General features: G+C 35.2%; 1 protein-coding gene across 1 annotated transcript; it reads right to left on the bottom strand.

Annotated features, from left to right (window-relative positions):
• Positions 1-608: 608 nt before the first annotated feature.
• On the bottom strand, positions 609-6,043 carry LOC143534782 (transcription factor GAMYB-like). Its single transcript, XM_077029191.1, has 3 exons — positions 5,675-6,043; positions 1,690-2,626; positions 609-895 (listed from the first exon to the last, which is right to left on the bottom strand). The coding sequence occupies exons 1-3, from the start codon at positions 6,041-6,043 to the stop codon at positions 660-662; spliced, it is 1,542 nt and encodes a 513-aa protein (XP_076885306.1). The 3' UTR covers positions 609-659.
• Positions 6,044-19,213: the final 13,170 nt, after the last annotated feature.

Here is a 19,213-nt window from a genome sequence, read left to right as displayed (position 1 = left end):
TATGTATGTAAAAATATATTATCTTTCTTTCAGGTTAAACGCATGCATCGTGTTCAGCTTCTACCTTCAAAATGTTAAAACACAAGTCACATTCATGCTAACCAGTAAATTACGTGTCAAGCACAGTTTCACACCACCCATGAACACGACCAGCTGAATGCAACCAGTTTAGCAATTAGCGCCCTATGCTTGAAAGAAAAGAAGACACAGACGCGAAAAGAAACATGATAAAAAAAAAACACACGACCGCCTGACAACAGTTGATCATATGATTGTGTAAAGCTTTATGTAAACTAGCATTTTCATATCCACCTTGTAAAAAGAAAATGATGACCATATTACAAGTATCAATATGACACAACAATATCAGTTTTAAAAAAGCAAATCACATACACGATGTCACCTAAAGCCGGGTTCAATTCAAATTCGGTATTCATTATCACAGTTACACATTATTCGATATTCTTCAAACATGTAACGAAAATATATCCAAATCTCTTTAACATCAACAAAGGTGCAGTTAAAGATGAGCTGTTGAAAATAAAGAAAAACATCCAACACCATCGAATTACAAGGTTCACCACATAGTCACCTTATAACCCAAACTTAAAAGACGAAAGCTGCCTTTAACGGTTTCTGCAGATTTCAGAAATATCATCCTATTTACCTGTAGACCCATGAAACGCTGAAATGTGTTTGCTGGAATCGATGCAAAAGTCCTCACCAAGAAGGGCACGAATGGGGTCACTCAGCACATATCGATCATAGTTACTGTTACTATGGCTTGTGTTTGAACCCGAAGCAAACAAGTTTAAGCCCATTAGAGTATCCGGCCATGAGGAGTTTATGCGGTTGTCAGATTGCTTAGCACCAGATTCCTCTGCTTCCACTTTAACTAAACAAAAAGAAAATCATCACAAGAATAAAGCACTGATTAGATCACAATTTCCGACCCGGCCTGCTTATGATTTATGAATGGTTGATTTGGGTCATCTCACTAACAGGTCAAAAGAATAAGCTGAAAAGGAAAGCCAACGTGATATAGTTGAGTTCGGCTCGCTAACAGCTCGAATCGAGCCGAGCTAAAACAAGCTCATACCTAAACCTAAAAATAAGCTTGTTTAATAAACGAGCCCAAGCATCACATATCAAGGTTGAGCTAGTCTGCGAGCCAAAGAAAGCCTCTATTATACATATAATAATAATTACTGCTGTATACACAATTATGATCAAAATAACTAAATTATATACATTATGTTATATATAAAAACTGTAATTAATAATATTAGAAGTAATAATTAAAAATGTATACAAATTAGTTGATAAAATAATAAACGAGCCTAGCTCAAACTTAAAGAACTAATCACGAGCCCTAGTTATCTGCTTTTATCTCTAACCAGTCAAAAGGATAAGCCAAAAAGAAAAGGCCGAAATGTAATTTTTTATGCATAAAAGTTTCTAAATCATTTCATTCAAAAAAATTAGATTAATAGTATTTATAAAAAATGAGAAACAAGCATTTCAGGCCAAACGAACCCGACCTGTCATGTTTTGACTTGTTACCAAACCGCTCAATTCACCTCTATTGTTTGGTTGCTGAAAGTTAAGCCACTAGCAAAACCCTAGTTTTTAAAATTAGTTTAAACAAAGCAATTATTAAAAAAAATATAAAAAAAGATGGGCTGTTACCTGAAACAGCTTCAACAGATTGATGTTCATCCAAAGAGCTTCCACTAAGATGAGGAGTATACTCACTAAATACCGACGCAGCAGAATGGCCCAAAGGTGACATTGGGTCCCACTCATCATCCCGTTGCGATGAGCTGTCGGGGGTACCGCCACGTGGCACACTCGCAGCATTCGAATCATTATTATTATCACAACCGCTCTTGGACATTTTCAGATTTTGGGATTGTAACAGCACTGCTTCCAACAACCCGCTATCCCTGTCTGACTTTGCTTGACTTTGACCAACCAAAGTTGACTGGTCAACCATAGTATCCACAGATTCAAGGGAAGGTAGCGGGGAAGAAGGTGTAACGTTACATCTACCCATTTGGGTAGAATATAGGAATGAAGGGAGCTCCATCTTCTGGGGCCACAAATCAGGCCCACAAGAAGAAGTGTTGCCATTAAAATAGGCATGGCTGCCTGATGGTATTGGTATATCACCACCATTCATGTGTTGACTATATGATTGGTCAACTGTCGGGAAATACTCACTGGGCCCACCATCAAAGGCCAGATAAGAATCAGGTCGCCTGACCCGTTTCAGCATTGGGAATAGAAAATTATTATTGTTACAGGTGGTGGGTCCCATCTCATGGAGCAGATTACTTTCACAAACATTAAGGAAATTCGGTCCGGGTAAATCGAGAATGTTTGGACCGTACAAGTCGTGATCTAATTCCAAATGTTTGAACACGAAATCTGGAAGCTGGAATGCGTTACTTGGTAGGATTTCAGCATGTGATGCATCAAATGTGACCATGTTTTGGGTTTGGCTGTTGTCGTTTAGTGTTTGTAAACAGATGTCGGGAGGGTAAATTGGTAATCCGGCACGTTGTCGCCTTTTGGTTCTTGTGTTCCAGAAGTTCTTGATTTCATTGTCAGTACGCCCCGGTAACTGAAAATAAAAGTTACTGTCGTTTTAGTAAGTAAAAAGTAAAATGTGTATTCACAAACCCATTAAAACGGGTCAAAACATGTTTCATTTTTTATTTCTATAAACCCACAATTTACTAATTAATAGAAGTAAGAAATGCACCATCGTAACAAAATAAAATGGATTCGGATAAATCTAATTGTTAAATCATCATCCAAAATCTAACAAAAGACAAACAAGAGAAAAAAAAAAGATAAAAATAAAGAACATTTGTCACAATAATAATATATAATCCTTGGTTTAAAAAGTCGTGAGGCATTATGTGCAACCAATTAAGCTTTATTTACAACCAGAAGCTGCATACTATCGTATGTTCTACATATAAACCATTTATCAAGTAAACCTTTTGTAATTTCCTCATCCATATATATAAACCTCAAGCAGGCCCTAATTTTGACCAATTTTGACCCCGAACTACACGAGGCGCTATTTTTTACATTTTAAACCAAGATATAACCCAGTCATTAGAAACAATAATATTATGGACTTATGGTTATAGCATATAAAAACTCATACAAAACCGTATTATGGATAATTAAATAAGTAAACTATAAATTATAAACAAAAACTAGTGAACATTATTTATTAAAAAAAATGAAACAAGTACAATTTCCTCAGCAAAAAAATAAAAACTAAAGAGATACTCTTCGAAAAAGTCAAAGTCAATAAACAACACAACCTCAAATGTTCAAAAAGAAACCACATACAACAGAACATCATCAATTTCAAAAGTCTGCATGTATATAAGAACTCAAGAAAAATGATGTCAGCAGCGAAGCTTGCATAGTTCCCCTTGCACTTGAAAAAATTATTACTAACTTCAAAAGTGACCTCTATATTCCCTTGACTTAAGAGTTCTGCCATCCAGAACTCTGACACAGCAATACAAAGGGTAAAATGCATAATATAGCAATCAGTTTTGGTTTTATTACCATTCGTAGCTAGCAACCTACTTTATGCAAAACAACAATTTACTTCTGAAATCTTTCATTTATAGCAATTAACAAGTAAAAACCTTGTTAAATGACAAATATATGTGCTGACGCGATGTGCAACCAGCATGGATGTTTCATTCACTTTTCTAATATCCAAGAAATCCTTGATTTCTTCAAATAGTATTGCCCCATTTTTTTTAAATGAATCAAAACAGAAATATAAATGAAGGCAAAAATATATGTGCTAAGCATATGTGTAAATGGGGGCGTATATGAAACTTACTGTAAATAGAGGGGTTAAATTTGTAAAGTTGAAAACTTTGAAATCGTTGATTTCTTTAAATAATTTAGCCCCAGGTTTCGAATGAACCAAAAACAAGATTCATATAAAAACACATTCTTATAATTCAAGTCTGATTTGTTTCTGAGTTGATTGATCGATTTATCTTGGGTTTTAAGCGGTCTTAACTCTTAACGCCAATATATTTCGTTTTTAAAGTTGGCTTGGCCTATTTTTAAGAACCCCAGACTAATATTAATGGATTAATCAAACGATAATATAAACTAACGAAAGCAATTGTTTAAAAATAAAAAGATTGACAAAAGTTAATTTGTTTGGAGAGATTAAAATAAGTTGTAGGTCAGCAACAGGTAAAAACATGATCAGTTTTTCATCTTTTTAAACTAGCATCCACAAGTTTCTGAATATACAATTTGCCAATTGAAGCAGCCGAATTAAAAATAATAATAAAAAATAATAATTAAAAAAAACTGACCAGTTACCGGTTAAATAGGTTGCTATAAATAAAGCAAAAGCATGTTGCTAAAATATGCATATTGACCTAAACACATCCAAATTGACCCCATTTCTGACAAAACAATTAACAAGTTAATTTTCAGACATTTGAATTTTTTTAAACACACATTGAAAGTAAAAAGGCGTATCTACATAATTCACCCCCACCACCACGCGCGCGCACACACACACACAACCTTCTCAAGACTCCAGAAGAGTTTAACAGATGTAATTTCTGAAAGGCTGCACCAAAAAGTAATAACTATGGGATATGTTGAACACAAGCACTCACAAAATAGCATCTGATCTAAAGGGGCCACGTGTAATAGTATGGTTATTTGATTGCGGAAGTTTTCAATAAGAAAAATAATTCTAAAATGCAAAATCATTACTATTTGCTTCCGTGTAACAGTATGATTATCAGATTATGACAAGTGAGAAGTTTAATCATTTTGCTAATACTTCTACCTATCAGATTTTCTCATGTGCGTGTTTACATGTAATGTAGTAGGGTCCTAAGCATCTAAAAAAGTGTACTTGTTATATTTCCTGTGATTATTTACTTCCATTTGTATATTGTAATGTAGTTGGTCTTAAGCATCTAAAATGACATGACCCTGCTATAAGTTGAGCATTCCAACAACTTTCTAACACAATAAAATAGATAGATATATTAGGAAGCGTGCGATTCCGTGTGGGCAGAGTATTTACATTTCTAATTCAACATCGACAAAATACATATAGAAAAGCAATCAACTACTATACTTATAAATTAACTATAGACAACACTTTCTGCCGTTTAATCAAACACCCAATAATAAGATAATTAAATATGCATACAATATAATAATATACAATGCATGAATCCTATTTGTGAGATTTTTTATCTCGACATACAACTAAAGATGCTCTATGTGCAGCCCAAGAAACAAAATTTTAGAACCAAAACACCAATTGCTTTTCTTCTTTCTATAGCAATCCATAATATTTACAAATCAATTCCCACGTTCTAAAAAACTGAAATCATATTATAACCAGCTAACAAAAAGAGTAAAAGAAAACTAAGTAGGAGTATCAGGTTTCAACACAACAAAATAAGTTTGGAATGCAGTCATAAGGTCGGAATTTTCTGATTTAGCCGGAATTTGTATTTTTGTGACAAGAAACTGAAATACTTTTTTTGTTTTACTGATAAAATATGTACACAAACCATAATGCAAATGTGAAGCATAGTAGAATTAGAAAACTCATAAAGCAAAACAAGCACGTATGACGTACCTCGACAGCCATGCGGGCCCACTTATTACCCATTTTAGCATGAAGTTCAATGATTCGCCGCTCCTCCTCGGGCGTAAACGCACCTTTTTTTAGATCAGGTCTTAAGTGATTGGCCCAGCGTAACCGACAACTTTTACCACAACGATAAAGGCCAGAATGCTTCTGAACAGCATTCCAGTTTCCTTCCCCATGTTTGTTCACATACTCCACCAGAATTGCATCTTCAGCAGACGTCCATGGACCTTTCTTGAGCGTTCCGTTATTGGCCATGTTTCTTTCAACGGTAACTTCATCAATCCCTGGTGAATTGATGCCGTCCCTGGACATCGTTATGTCCTCACTTTCACTTGTCATGTTGCTCATCTTCATGACATATAATAAACGAAAATCTATCAGTAATGATCCGATAGTTAAATCTATGCTGGAATAAAAGACTGTCAAAGGCCTGTATTATTTTAGTAAATATTTATTATTAACACAATTAAATTCCTTTTAAAACATCTAAGAAGTCTCCATGCCCTGGTTTATATATAAAAAAAAAAAAGAATTGTTGGCCGAGTACGCAGGAATACTTGAATTCATTCATGTGTGTGTTAACCTTGGAGGGCGATTAGCAACATCAATTTGGGGTGATGAAGTCGCTTTTAAGGCAGTGTGATTAGACAAGTTTAATTTTCATTATTTTGTTTTGTTTATTTGGCAGATAATTCTAACAATCTACATGAAAGATGTATGTAATGAATGATCATCAATGGTATTGAATAATAATGTATGATTGATTGATTGATTAATTAAACAAGTAACAAGAGATGATGAATTAAAGCAACCTCAAATAATGATGAAGAATGAAAGTAACGTAGTCTTAATTATGAGATTCACATTCATTAATGTGCAGCAGCAGAGGTAAGTGAGGAATGAAAAATAAATAATGTGAAATAAACCCTAGGCTTAGGCTAGATTAGATTAGAAAAGAAAGAAAGAAACCTAACACGTAGAGCCTCATGAAGCCTCACGCAAACACTTATCAGTCACATGACATGACATGACATGGAAGGAAGGAATTATACTATTATCATAATAATAAATTAAAATACAGAGAAAGAGAGAGAGAGTTAATAACCTGCCTCAAGGAAAGGAAGGAAGACGAGTGAAGAATCATATCATATCATATCATATCATATCATAGCAAGCAAACCGCCAATTCCGATAGAATCACGAGGAATTCGGAACAAATTCAACCTCAAAACCTAGATCTACCTTACGAATGTGAAGTGATTCAATTGAATTGATTATTATGAGGTGGAGGTGGTGATGAACCCTAGCCGTGATCAGTGGGGAAGAAGAGAAAAGAAGCAATCATAGTATTAATTAATTAATCTGCAAGGCTCTTAAGAAGACTTGCTGTTACAAACATACATACATACAGATTTATTTATTTATTTGATTAACATTGGGGATTTAAAGACAGAGACAGAGAGAGGCGTAAAGGTATGTATGAGAGAGAGAGAGACAGAGAGATGCAGGAGGAGTCTAGTACCAGCTTTGATTTCATTAGTCTCTCAGCTTGCTTGCTTTTTATTACTATTAGACTTTTAAACCTTACTTAATTTACTACTTGCTTCCTCCTTTGTTTATTTGTATTATTAATTCTTTTTTTTATTATTATTATCATGTTTGTTTTCTCTTTCATTTCATGTAAAACTTGTAGATGGTCGCTTGATCATTTCACGATATTGTAAAAGTCGTTACTAGCCTCCGATTGGTTACTACTTATCGGTCACTTGGAAATTTTGGTATCATCGGCACGTTGATTGCTAGACGGTCTGTTGAAAATCGATGGTTAACTGACCGATTCTGACCAATCAAGCAGTCCTTGGATGCTTTGGGATGATGAGAGACGTGCTTAACTTGTGGCTTCATTGTCACAGGCAATGAAAGTAAAGAAAGTGGGGGTTACATGCAAAGAAAAATGTGTTGTAGCTAGCGGCTGGAATTAGGTTTATATAAAGTGACAAGGGAGAAAACTAGGGGCTCAATTTAGGTTAATAGGATATTCTCGTTCTTTTCTTTTATATCTTTTGTTTTTACTAAATCATAATTTTCATCCTCTAACTTATTGTGTTTATATAATCAAAATTGACCTAAACCATTACATGTTATTCATCAATAAGTTGCAAATATATCTTTTTAGGTTCTACATATAAGTTATTTATATAATAAAACTACGTCTTTATGTAGGGGAAATGTAAAGCCCCCGACCCAGTGCCCTACTTTCTCGCTGGTTAGATTTACTTATTCACATAATTCGTAAAAGCAGAGTTAATTAAAACATTTCGCGGAATTAAAAGTCATTCATTCATACATATCATAAACATCTTGACTTAAAATAATATATCATAAGTCTTAAACATATAATATAATAACACATGTCTCTTCTTTCTTTCGATGCCAGTCTTCCTTTATTCGCCACGTGTCTCCCTCAAGCCACCTGTCTCATCCTACTCACCTGCGTGCATACTAAAAGTCAGCTACGCTGAGTAAGTTCTAGTTAATCAATTAACATACAATACATTCACATCCATACTTATACGCGTCCAAAGATACGTATTTCGTACTTTACTTGCTATAACTCATTCATATACACTTTACGTACGTACATACATTTTTACACACATTCTTTACTACTTTCCTAAGGTATACCGTAAACTATGCTACTTCTACTATCTCGGATATTATTAGGGTCTGGTCCTTCCATCTCAGATATTTTCAGGGTCTGATCCCTCCTCTCAGATATTAATAGGGTCCGGTCCCTCTAATCTCAGATCTTATAAGGGTTTGGTCCCTACTATCTCAAATATTATCAGGGTCTGGTCCCTTCTATCACAATCTCAAATATTATTAGGGTCTGGTCCCTTCTATCACAATCTCATATATTATTAGGGTCTGATCCCTTTGTCTCGTTTAACCATACGACCATACATGTCCCATCAACTATCCATACGTTCATTTCATACTTTTATTATCATACATGCATACTTTACCTGCCTCATGTATATATACAAAATACATGTATATATCCATACGTTCATTTTATACTTTCATTATCGTACATGCATACTTTACATGTCCTATGTATATATAATATACATACATATACACATTCTGTCATATAAGCATTATATAATAATAGCAATCAATGCACAATCATACACGTATCTTACACTTATCATTTAGGATAAGCATTTCAACTATCACATAAGAGTATGCACACAACCCCGAAAAACGTCATAGAGAAAGGGGCTAGAACTCACCTGGATCCTGTTGCGTTCACCTTTAATAGTAATTCATTTCTTCAACTTTGCCCGACTAACTATTAATAATACACACGTATTAATTCTCTATATTTGATTATTATTTATTTTCTTTAACCGTTAACTTAACCGAACCGACATGCATTCTTCGTTAACCGCTCATATTCATTTATTATACTTGGCCTTATCTTATTACCCTTATTTTTATATTTATTATTATCTTATTTCTTTATTATTTTAACCCACCTCATTAACTTATCTTAAGTTCTCCTCTTCACACTTTATAATATATATATATACATGTACCCTTTACAAGTTACCTTTCACTTGTACGTTCTTTTTGATTCCTTCGATATAATGAGCTTTTATGTTCAAATGTTACTTGAGCGGGTCCCATAAATTCTTGGTCTAGCATAGGGCGGGTTACTGGTTATTGCCGAGTCGGGTCTCGAGTTCGGGTCCTCACATCCAAGGAAACCTTTATTATTATTCTATTATTATTATATTAACTAAAGTTATTATTATTATTATTATTATTATTATTATTATTATTATTAACTAACCCTAGGTATATGTGACCCCACCCCCAAACTCCTTCCTTCTTCCTTTCCCTCTCTAACTCACGGCCACATCCGCCGCCGGCCGTACCGGATTCCGGCGACACAACAACAACCACCGCTGCCACCCTACCGCCGCCTCCATCCAACCCCAGCCACGGCCACCGTTGCCTCCCCGTCCCTTCCTCTTCGCCGTCACCTTCTCTCCCCGCTTAACTCCGGCTCACCCAAATCCGCACGGGGACTTTTTCGCTTGGGAACTTTTTTTCGCACGGGAACTTTTTCGCTTGCCGGACTTTTTCGCACCAGGAATTTCGCATAGGGATAATTTCGCATGGCTCAGTTTCCAGATCTAGGGGTTTTTGTGATTTACTTGGCTGGTTCGGGTGTACGGCTGTCCACCGTCCAACGGGCAGGATAAGGTTTGGGTTCGAGACTCATCAAGTTTGTTTGGTTCAGGTCTTGCGGGTTTCGCTTACGTCGCCGAACATGGCCGGTTGTAGCTGGGTTTCGTGCCTGTCCACTGTTCACCGGAAACTCGCCGGAATTTCACTTGTATTATGTCAAAACACATGATGTTGTTATTGTTGTTATTATTTTGTTTGATTTCATTAACCTTGTTCATACGAGTTTGTTCATATCGGTTTTGCTTCGGCTCACGAGTGTTCGTTTGTGATTAGATTAAAGATGAAAACGAGATGATAACGAAGCGAATATTAATTATAAGCGTACCTTATATATCTTGAATAAATGGAATTGGAATTGGATTTGGATTGCATAAAGTTTTCTTTCTGTTCCAATCCTAGATATTTTAGGTCACTGTTCATCGGGAACTCGCCGGAATTTCACTTGTATTAGGTCACTAAAGTTTTCTTTTTGTTCTAATCATATATATTTTATATGTATAGCAGGTTATCTAGGTTTCTTTTTAAATAGTTTGATATTGTATAATATTTTTTTAAATTAAAATTTTTAATAAAAATTAAAAAAAATAACTTTTAAATTGCGAAAAGTTTCAAAAAAAACTAAAAAATTGCAATATATATATATATATCTGAAAAATTGCGAAAAATTACAATATAATTTAATATGCTCCTATTTTTTAAAATTTTATTTTTGTATCGAAGCAATTAATAATTCTACTATTAAATATTTCTTCTAAAAAACCATAAATTAATTTTTTCTACTTTTTTTTGCCATTTTTCCAAATTTAAAAATTATTTTTCTCAATTTTTACTAATTTTTTCAATTTTTTACAAAAATATTTTGCAATGTCAAACTATTTAAAAATTAAAAAAAAAATCTAGATAACCTACTATGCAGGTAAAATATCTAGGATTGGAACAAAAAAGAAACTTTAGTGACCTGATTGAAACAAAATATCTTTTCAGTGGCCTAATTGAAACAATTTCAAAACTTAATTACTATTCTATAAAGTAGTCCCTATTTATAAATATCATATTATATATATATGTATTTTATATGTATTATATATACGCAATCTATGTAGCTAAGTCTATTTTTAATTCGTTTTGATTCTAATAAATGTTTACAAATGAATTAATAAGATAATAAAATGGGCATCATCTCTATGTTTAATTAAATTAATTGCTACAAAATACTTACTTTAGCAAGCCATGAGGGATGAAACTTTAGTTCCATTAAGGTCTAACCATCCATCCTTTATGGCGTTAATGAATCTGGAAAATTCTTTTGTAAGCTGAAACCGATCACAATAAACTTTATGTGATGTATGTTGTATTGCATTAACTCTTGTTAAAATTTTAAAATACGGGACCCACAAATCAAGAGATATATTATTAGCAATACATGTCCAAAGTGATCAACGACATCAAATCCATGTCCTTCATGTGAGTGAAACAGCATAGTAAGAGATCGAGTATTGAATTGGAGAAATTGTGCAAATTTATTTCATGAATTTTTCTTTATAGGGTGTTGATACTTGTAATTCTATATTTCTATTTTATTTTGTTATATGTTTGGGCTTTTTGTTTTTTGTTAGTTGTTTTCCTTTTCTTTTATTTTTCTTATAAAATTGGCCTTTCAACAAAAAAATTTAATTGGTTTGTAAATTAGTAATGGTGCATAGTTGCATACAACATTAAAACACGTGTGAATATTATTTAAGTTTAATATAATAATTAAGTTAATCTTTTATTTAGTTTATTTATTGTATTATAATTAGAGGGAAAAGATAAAATATAAAGTGAGATAAAAATGAGAATTGTGAAAAGCATTTGTGACCACACCAAAAACCTTTTAAGAAAAATGAAAAAAATAATAATAAAAAATCATAACTCAAAATATAAATAAAAAAAGAAAAAATTTAAAAAACCAAAATGTCTCCCTCGTCATTCCTGTTTCAAAAAAAAAAAAACAATGCCGAGAAAAAAGATATAATGCCGAAAATGAACAAACTACACAATGATACATAAAAAAAGACATAATATGTCGCAAAATATAACACAATGTTGAGTATTAACACAATATCAAGAAAAAAAAGACACAATGTCAAGGGAAAAAGATACAATCATGACGAAAATAAACAACAAAGTATAATGATAAATAGAAAGACACAATGATGTTTTTCCTCAACATTGTGTCTTTTTTGGTTTTTTTGTGTGAACGAGGAAGACGATGAAAACATTTTTGTGTTTTTACATTTTTATTTTTTGAGTTATGATTTTTTAGGGGTTTTTTTTATGCTACAAATCCTTCTCATTTTTGTCCCCCTTTATAGAAAACCTGACCCTATAATTAGGTTTCCTCATATCCTTATTTTTCCTATAAATTGCAATATTCGTTTGAGAAAAAGAAGAAGAAAAAAAATCAGAAAATCGTTCCAAAGTTCTTGTTCTCCTTTTTTATTTTTGGAGCCTAACACACTCTACGGGTATATTAGGAGATTGATCATCTCAAATCGGTCTATATCAACTTGGTGCTTTCATTCATCATCCTCATGCCTCCTTCGTCGCATCAAGACCTAATCATGGTCATGGTCGACAAAATCGATCAGCTATTGATCCAACAAGAATCAAACGCCGCCCAACAAGCCACCATAGCCAAGTTCCACTTTCACCCAATGATCGCCACAATGAACCAAATCATCGCTAACATTACCGCCACCCTCACCAAAATTTCCGACACCTCCTCGGCAATAACCGACCCAAAACCAGCCCTTACACCCCTAATCCAGGCACCATCACCGCCCGTAAGCAATCCTAAGATCACATTATCCCAGAAACCCACACTAGTACCCAAACCCTTTGTTTCCATCCCAATTACTAGATCGAAAAAGGCCGGAAATCCGATACCTAAGGTTGTGAACTCAGTCACCATAGAAGTGAAAAGCACATCGCCACCATCACCTCCAATTTGTGTCCCATGTGCAAAACACTTACTTCCCTACAAGGGTTCTTAACAAAGTTACTATGAGATGTTCAACAAAGCCATCTCTATCAAGGCTTCTTACAAGCCGTCAATAGTAACAACTCCAACACCTAGTTTCTCTGCAAAGTCAAATCAAGCTACTAAGATGAAGAAAACATATCCCGTGGAGAAACGAGAATGACGGCCGTCGTGGTGAGTGGTCAAGACCGCCCCGCTTGAGGTAGTCTGACTTGAATGGCGACCACCATGGAAAACGCTTTTCATTCTTGAGGACAAGAACGTTGAAGGGGCAGGAATTGATACGATCATAAAATATTATTTAAGTTTATCTTTTATTTAGTTTCCTTATTGTATTATAATTAGGTTTCCTTATTATTTATCTTTCCTGTTTTTATGTCTTTGTTTTTCCTATAAATTGTAATCTTCGTTTGAGAAAAAGAAGAAGAAAAAAAAATCTGAAAATCGTTCCAAAGTTCTTGTTCTCCTTCTTCCTTGTTCTTATAGTTTAACCCACTCTAGAGGTATCTATCATGGTCGAACATTTTTATTATTATTATTAAATGATTAAATGTAGCGCGTTATAGGTATTGAAGATTTGAATCCTTAACCTTCTATTTCACACTCTAATCATCTTACCACCCCTACTACCAATATTAGAATAGCCTTCTTAATAGAAAAGTACCTCTAAGGATTTCTTCTTGCACAAATAAATTTAGTTACGTTTCAAAATATCGTTTATTCATACTTAATACTCATACTTTTTATTTTAGCCACATCAACGTTCATGTATTTGCTTAATTTAAAGCATCGATCAAGTGTGGCTAAAGATTAATATAAATTTTTAAATCAAACCACCTTTAAAGTGTGAAAAATACTAAACATTAAAGTAATTAAAATAGTTATGTTAATCTAGATTAATTATTATTTTGTTAAGTTCTAATTACTCTAGTTCATTTTATTGTAGTTTATTACACCACAATAAAATGAATAGTAATTATTCTTATTCTATTTAAATCTATAGTTTAGAAATAATTACTATAGTTTATGTTTCTTACATTTCTCTTATTAAATGGTGTTTGTATTTAGAAGAGAGACAGAACACAAGATACAAATGATGTGACCTGCGAATTACTAGAAACTAGTGTTAGAATTCCACAAAGGGAGAGGACAACTCTAAAAAATGGTGGGTTTTTCATGCATCGCGTATAGCATTATACGCGACGTATTGATGAAACTTTTTAGTAAAAGCTTAAGATGTCTATAGAAAATCTAATTAAATTTCTTAAAAAAGTCCTAGATATAACTGTCAACCATTTATTTCCAGACTTGAACGAGGAGGAGTCGGGTTACGCGCTTAACGATCAGCCTAACACGCTGTTGTTACCAGATTTGAACCAGGTTTCGTTGTATATTTATTTAGTATTAAGTCGTTAGTTGTTTTTTTAACTAAGACATGTTACATTACGTTTTGTGTAACATCCGTATTTTAATAATATTATAATAAAAGAAGTTTTTATTATTTATTGTGTGTCGTTATTTATTTTGGTTAAACAATAATGGGACGGAGTGTTAGGATTTGGATTTGTATATGAACTTGAGAATGATTACAGGCCTAGGGTCCATGGGCTTGGAGTATTTAAACTCCTAAAGCTCCCTAAAACCCTACACATTTTCATTTCAACCCCAAGACACACATACACACCCTCTGTACACACAGAAGCACTCCCTTTCTTCCTTATTTCATTCAAGACCCAAGACTTGATTCCTTTTACTCAAGCAACATCAAGGAGCAAAGAAAAACTCATCTAGATTTGTGAGGTCCAAGATACAAAACCAAACCAAGTCTAGAAAGGTATGATTTAGATTAAAGGTTAAGTTTTTATGTTGGTTGTGTTAAGATGTAAGGACTAAGATGAATCGGGTTTTGTTGAGCAAGAAAAGTGTAAACTTTAAAATGATAAAGTCACTTAAGGTTTGTCGGTATGAACACGTGATGTTCGGGCCGTACCGAGCAAGGAAATGGAGTTGTTATAACCCGAAACTTGTCCTAGTGTTAAAACGGGTGTAACGAGACGCGAGAAAAGGCAAACTAGAAGGACCAGAATCGAGCCGAACCGGAACCAAACGAGCCGAATGGTTCCATTCGACTCGAATGGATCCCTTTAAAGCCGAAAATGTGTTTTCCGAGCCAAATCCCCCCCCCCCCGTTAAGTGATCCGACTCGTTTGAACTTGGCTCGGAATTAGAAAAAGGGCATTTCTGATGAAGTTTTTGGTAAAGGCTTATTAGTGAAAATAAAAATTTTCCAAACTGATCTGGCAGCTCGACCCCAGCCAGGGGCTCTGCCCCTTAGACTCTGCTAGGGGCTATCGCCCCTAGAACCCCCCCCCCCCCCCCCCCGGTTTCGTTGAGGGTTTATTAGCTTAGAAGTATGACATAGTAAGAACTAGAAAATTAATACATATAACTTGTTTGACAGTCAGCCGTGCCCAATTGAAGAGAGGTATCACCTAACTCTAAGAGGAACCGACTTCAGGTGAGTTTCTAGCCCTTTTCCCTGTGATGTTTTTCGGGGCTGTGCTCATACTCCTATGTATCAGTTAATACACTTACCTTAAGTGGTAAGTGTATGCTACATGAATGTTTATGAATTGAATGATACCAATAGAGTAAGAGTATGTATTTATTGTGTATGGATATGTGTGTGTGTGTATACATACATATATATAACTGAAAGTATATAGAGTATGCATGAATGTATGGTAACGAATGTATGGTCGCTTGACAGGATATGTATAGTTGTATGGCTATTCGTCAAAGAGGGACCGGACCCTAATAATATTTGAGACAGAAGGGACCATACCCTAATAATAGATGAGACAGGAGGGACCAGGCCATAATAATATCTGAGACAGAAGGGACCAAACCTTGGAACCCCCCCCCCCCCCCCCAGGTTTCATTGATTTAGGATCACATTTGTAAGAATGTAATAATATCATTTGGAACAATGTTCGGGTTTTCATTTAATAATAATAATTATTAATAATAATATTTAAAAAATAATAATCAATAATAATAATGACAACAACAAAACCAATAATAATAATAATAATAATAATAAAAATTAAGATGATAATAATAATTAACAATAATAATAATTAAAATAATATAATAATAATAATAATTAATATTTATAATAATAATTGATATTAATAATAATTAACAATAATAATTAATATTAATAATAATTAACAATAATAATAATAATGTAGCCCCCTTTTAACAAGACAGGAGGTTAAAAGGGGCTCTATATGTCGCGTATAGAACTATACCCGGCGTATAGGGTCCCTTATAACCCTCCGTCTCCCCATCTGGATATGTACAAACACAAACTCACCGACTTAATTCCGTCTAATTTCGAAGCTTCCGACAACCGACATTAGGTACGTTTTCATTATACACTTCGGTTTTGTTATCTCAAATACAGATTTTAGTTTTAGGGTTGAAACATTAGGTACGTTTTCATTATACACTTCGGTACAGTGCTATGCGACGCCTCTGGTCTCTGCTGCTACTGCTACTATACTACCACTACCACTACCATGTAACATCCCGAAATTTCAAAGTGATATTAATTATAATACTTACTAATAGAGGGAAAGTTTACTCGGGTTGTCAGGAAATAAATAATATAGTAGGATTTGGTATGAGTCGGGCTAGTGTTGGATTAATGGAGACGGGTTAAATGAGAATGGGCCTTAGGTCCATGGGATTTCAGGGATATAAATATCCCCTAAACCCAAAAATATCTTCATTTCCTTACTTTCTACACACACTCCAAAAACACACACACCATCTACGCCGCCGCCGGGCCGAGGAGAGGAACGGGCAGATCCGAGAGAGAGAGAGAGAGCGATTAGTGTGTTAACAAGTTAAACGAGATCCAAACAAGCTCAAAAAGGTATGATTCTTGATCTTTGAAGTTTAAAGATCCAAGCTTTTTAGTGTATAAGCGACCGAAAATGGTCGGGAAGCGTAGTGGGTGATATTGAACCATAGCAAGGGTGTTAAAATCGCTCGAAATGCTGGACAGAAACCGAACAGCGGCTGATCTGGACAACTTCGCCTGCAACTGGGCAACTTCGCCTTCAAAGCGATGAACTTCGCCTGCAAGCTAAGTTCGCCTGATGAACTTCGCCTGCAAGCTAAGTTATCCTGATGGCAACTTCGCTGTAAAGTTAAGTTCGCCTAACTGGTAACTTCGCCTGAGGCCAAGTTCGCCTGATGACAACTTCGCCTGAAGCCAAGTTCGCCTGATGGCAACTTCGCTGTAAAGCTAAGTTCGCCTAAGGTTAACTTCGCCTAGAGCTAAGTTCGCCCGAGGGTTAACTTCGCCTAAAGTCAAGTTCGTTTAGAAAATAAATTAAAAATCTAACGAAAAATGTGTTAAGACAGTTAATGGAAATAAAACAGCCAGGGGCTCTGCCCCTTGGACCCTGCTAGGGGCTGCCGCCCCTAGACCCCGCTGCCAGGGGCGCTGCCCCCGGACCCCCGTTCGTTGTGGGTAGTAGTTAAGACTGGAAAGATGATATGAGTAGTGATAGTTGTTTGATACGTGTACTTGTTATACAGTCAGCCGTGCATAGCTGAAGAAAGGGATTACGATTAACGGTGAACGTAACCGTGTTCAGGTGAGTTTCTAGCCCCATTCCTTGTTATGTTTTCGGGCTGTGTGCATACTCGATGTGTTGTTAATACATTTATCCTAAGTGATAAGTGTATGTCATATGTGATATGTGTGATATATATGAATGATTGTTTGTCGGTACGCGAACGATCTTCGGATATTGCGCGTACTGTCAGGTTAAAAATAAAGGTACAAATATTATATATCGAAGATGTATGAATATTTCAAATGAATACTTGTCGGGGTGTGAACGATCTTCGGATATTGCACGTAACGACAAGGGGTATGGTTGTTAAATGAATGAGGTAAAGGATGCCTAGAGTGTTCTTCTGTTATAATGTAAGTATGTGTATATAGGTACACGAATGGCATGTGAGTTCTACGTTCGACATAGTAAGTTAGGATGGCAAATCCCTCTAGCTTCTGTCGGACATAGACTCGGCTGGTGATGGCGTAGTTAAGGACTGCGAGCCTTATACGTGAAGTAGATGATATATGTAAACGTAGATAAGGACTGCGAACCTTATACGTAATGTAGATAGGCGTCAGCATAGGAAAGGACTGTGAACCTTATACGTGCTGATTTTGTAGCATAGGGGAGGACTGCGAACCTCGTACGTGCTATGAATTAGGATGCAACATAGGGAAGGACTGCGAACCTTGTACGTGTTGTGGATGTATTTCAGCATAGGAAAGGACTGTGAACCTTATACGTGCTGATTTTGTAGCATAGGGGAGGACTGCGAACCTCGTACGTGCTATGAATTAGGTTGCAACATAGGGAAGGACTGCGAACCTTGTACGTGTTGTGGATGTATTTCAGCATAGGAAAGGACTGTGAACCTTATACGTGCTGATTTTGTAGCATAGGGGAGGACTGTGAACCTTGTACGTGCTATGAATTAGGTTGCAACATAGGGAAGGACTGCGAACCTTGTACGTGTTGTGGATGTACTATGGTATAGGGAAGGACCGCGATCCTTGTACGTACCATAAATGGTGAACATAGGTAAGGACTGCGAACCTTGTACGTGTTCACGACCTTGAGTACAGGTATAGACGGTGAACTATGAACGTACTCTCGGTAGACTGAGGTTAGTGATTGTAGATATGTATGTATGTATGGTAGTAAGTATGTATGTAGAACAGAAGGGTAACTAGTAAAGTATGGATATGTATCTTCGGATATGTATGTATGTGTATGTATTGTATGGCGTTCGATTAACTAGAACTCACTCAGCGTAGCTGACTTTTAGTATGCACGCAGGTGAGCTGATTATAGAGTTAGCATGAGGATGGCACATGGCATGGATTGAACGGCTGGCATCTGAAGAAAGAAGTAAAGATGTTTTAAATATAAAGTTTTGTGTTATGGTATCAAAGAAAAGATTTAATGTTTTGTAACAAATGATTGATGTTTTATATTCCGCGAAAAGTTTTAATAAACTCTGATTTGAAGAACTGTGCTTATGAGTAAATCCGACGCTAAAGTAGGGCTACCGGGTTCGGGGCCTTACAAGTTGGTATCAGAGCATAAGTTCGAGAGATTTAAGCATCCTACGTGCTTAGACTC

The sequence above is a fragment of the Bidens hawaiensis genome, unplaced genomic scaffold (genome assembly GCF_021521415.1).
Source record: "Bidens hawaiensis isolate Kalapana, Puna unplaced genomic scaffold, B.hawaiensis_p1.1 tig00010343_1, whole genome shotgun sequence".
NCBI classification, from domain to species: Eukaryota; Viridiplantae; Streptophyta; class Magnoliopsida; order Asterales; family Asteraceae; genus Bidens; species Bidens hawaiensis.
The sequence above is the reverse complement of the archived record's forward strand: the minus strand, read 5'-3'. Positions and strand labels throughout refer to the sequence as shown.

Bases quoted from the DNA above. Each gene is read 5' to 3' on its own strand.
- LOC143534782 (XM_077029191.1), bottom strand. From the start codon at position 6,043: ATGAAGATGAGCAACATGACAAGTGAAAGTGAGGACATAACGATGTCC. The intron at 2,627-5,674 runs GTACGTCATACG...TTTTATTTTCAG, and splicing joins GGGCCCGCATGGCTGTCGAG to TTACCGGGGCGTACTGACAA. The intron at 896-1,689 runs GTAACAGCCCAT...CTTTTTGTTTAG, and splicing joins ATCTGTTGAAGCTGTTTCAG to TTAAAGTGGAAGCAGAGGAA.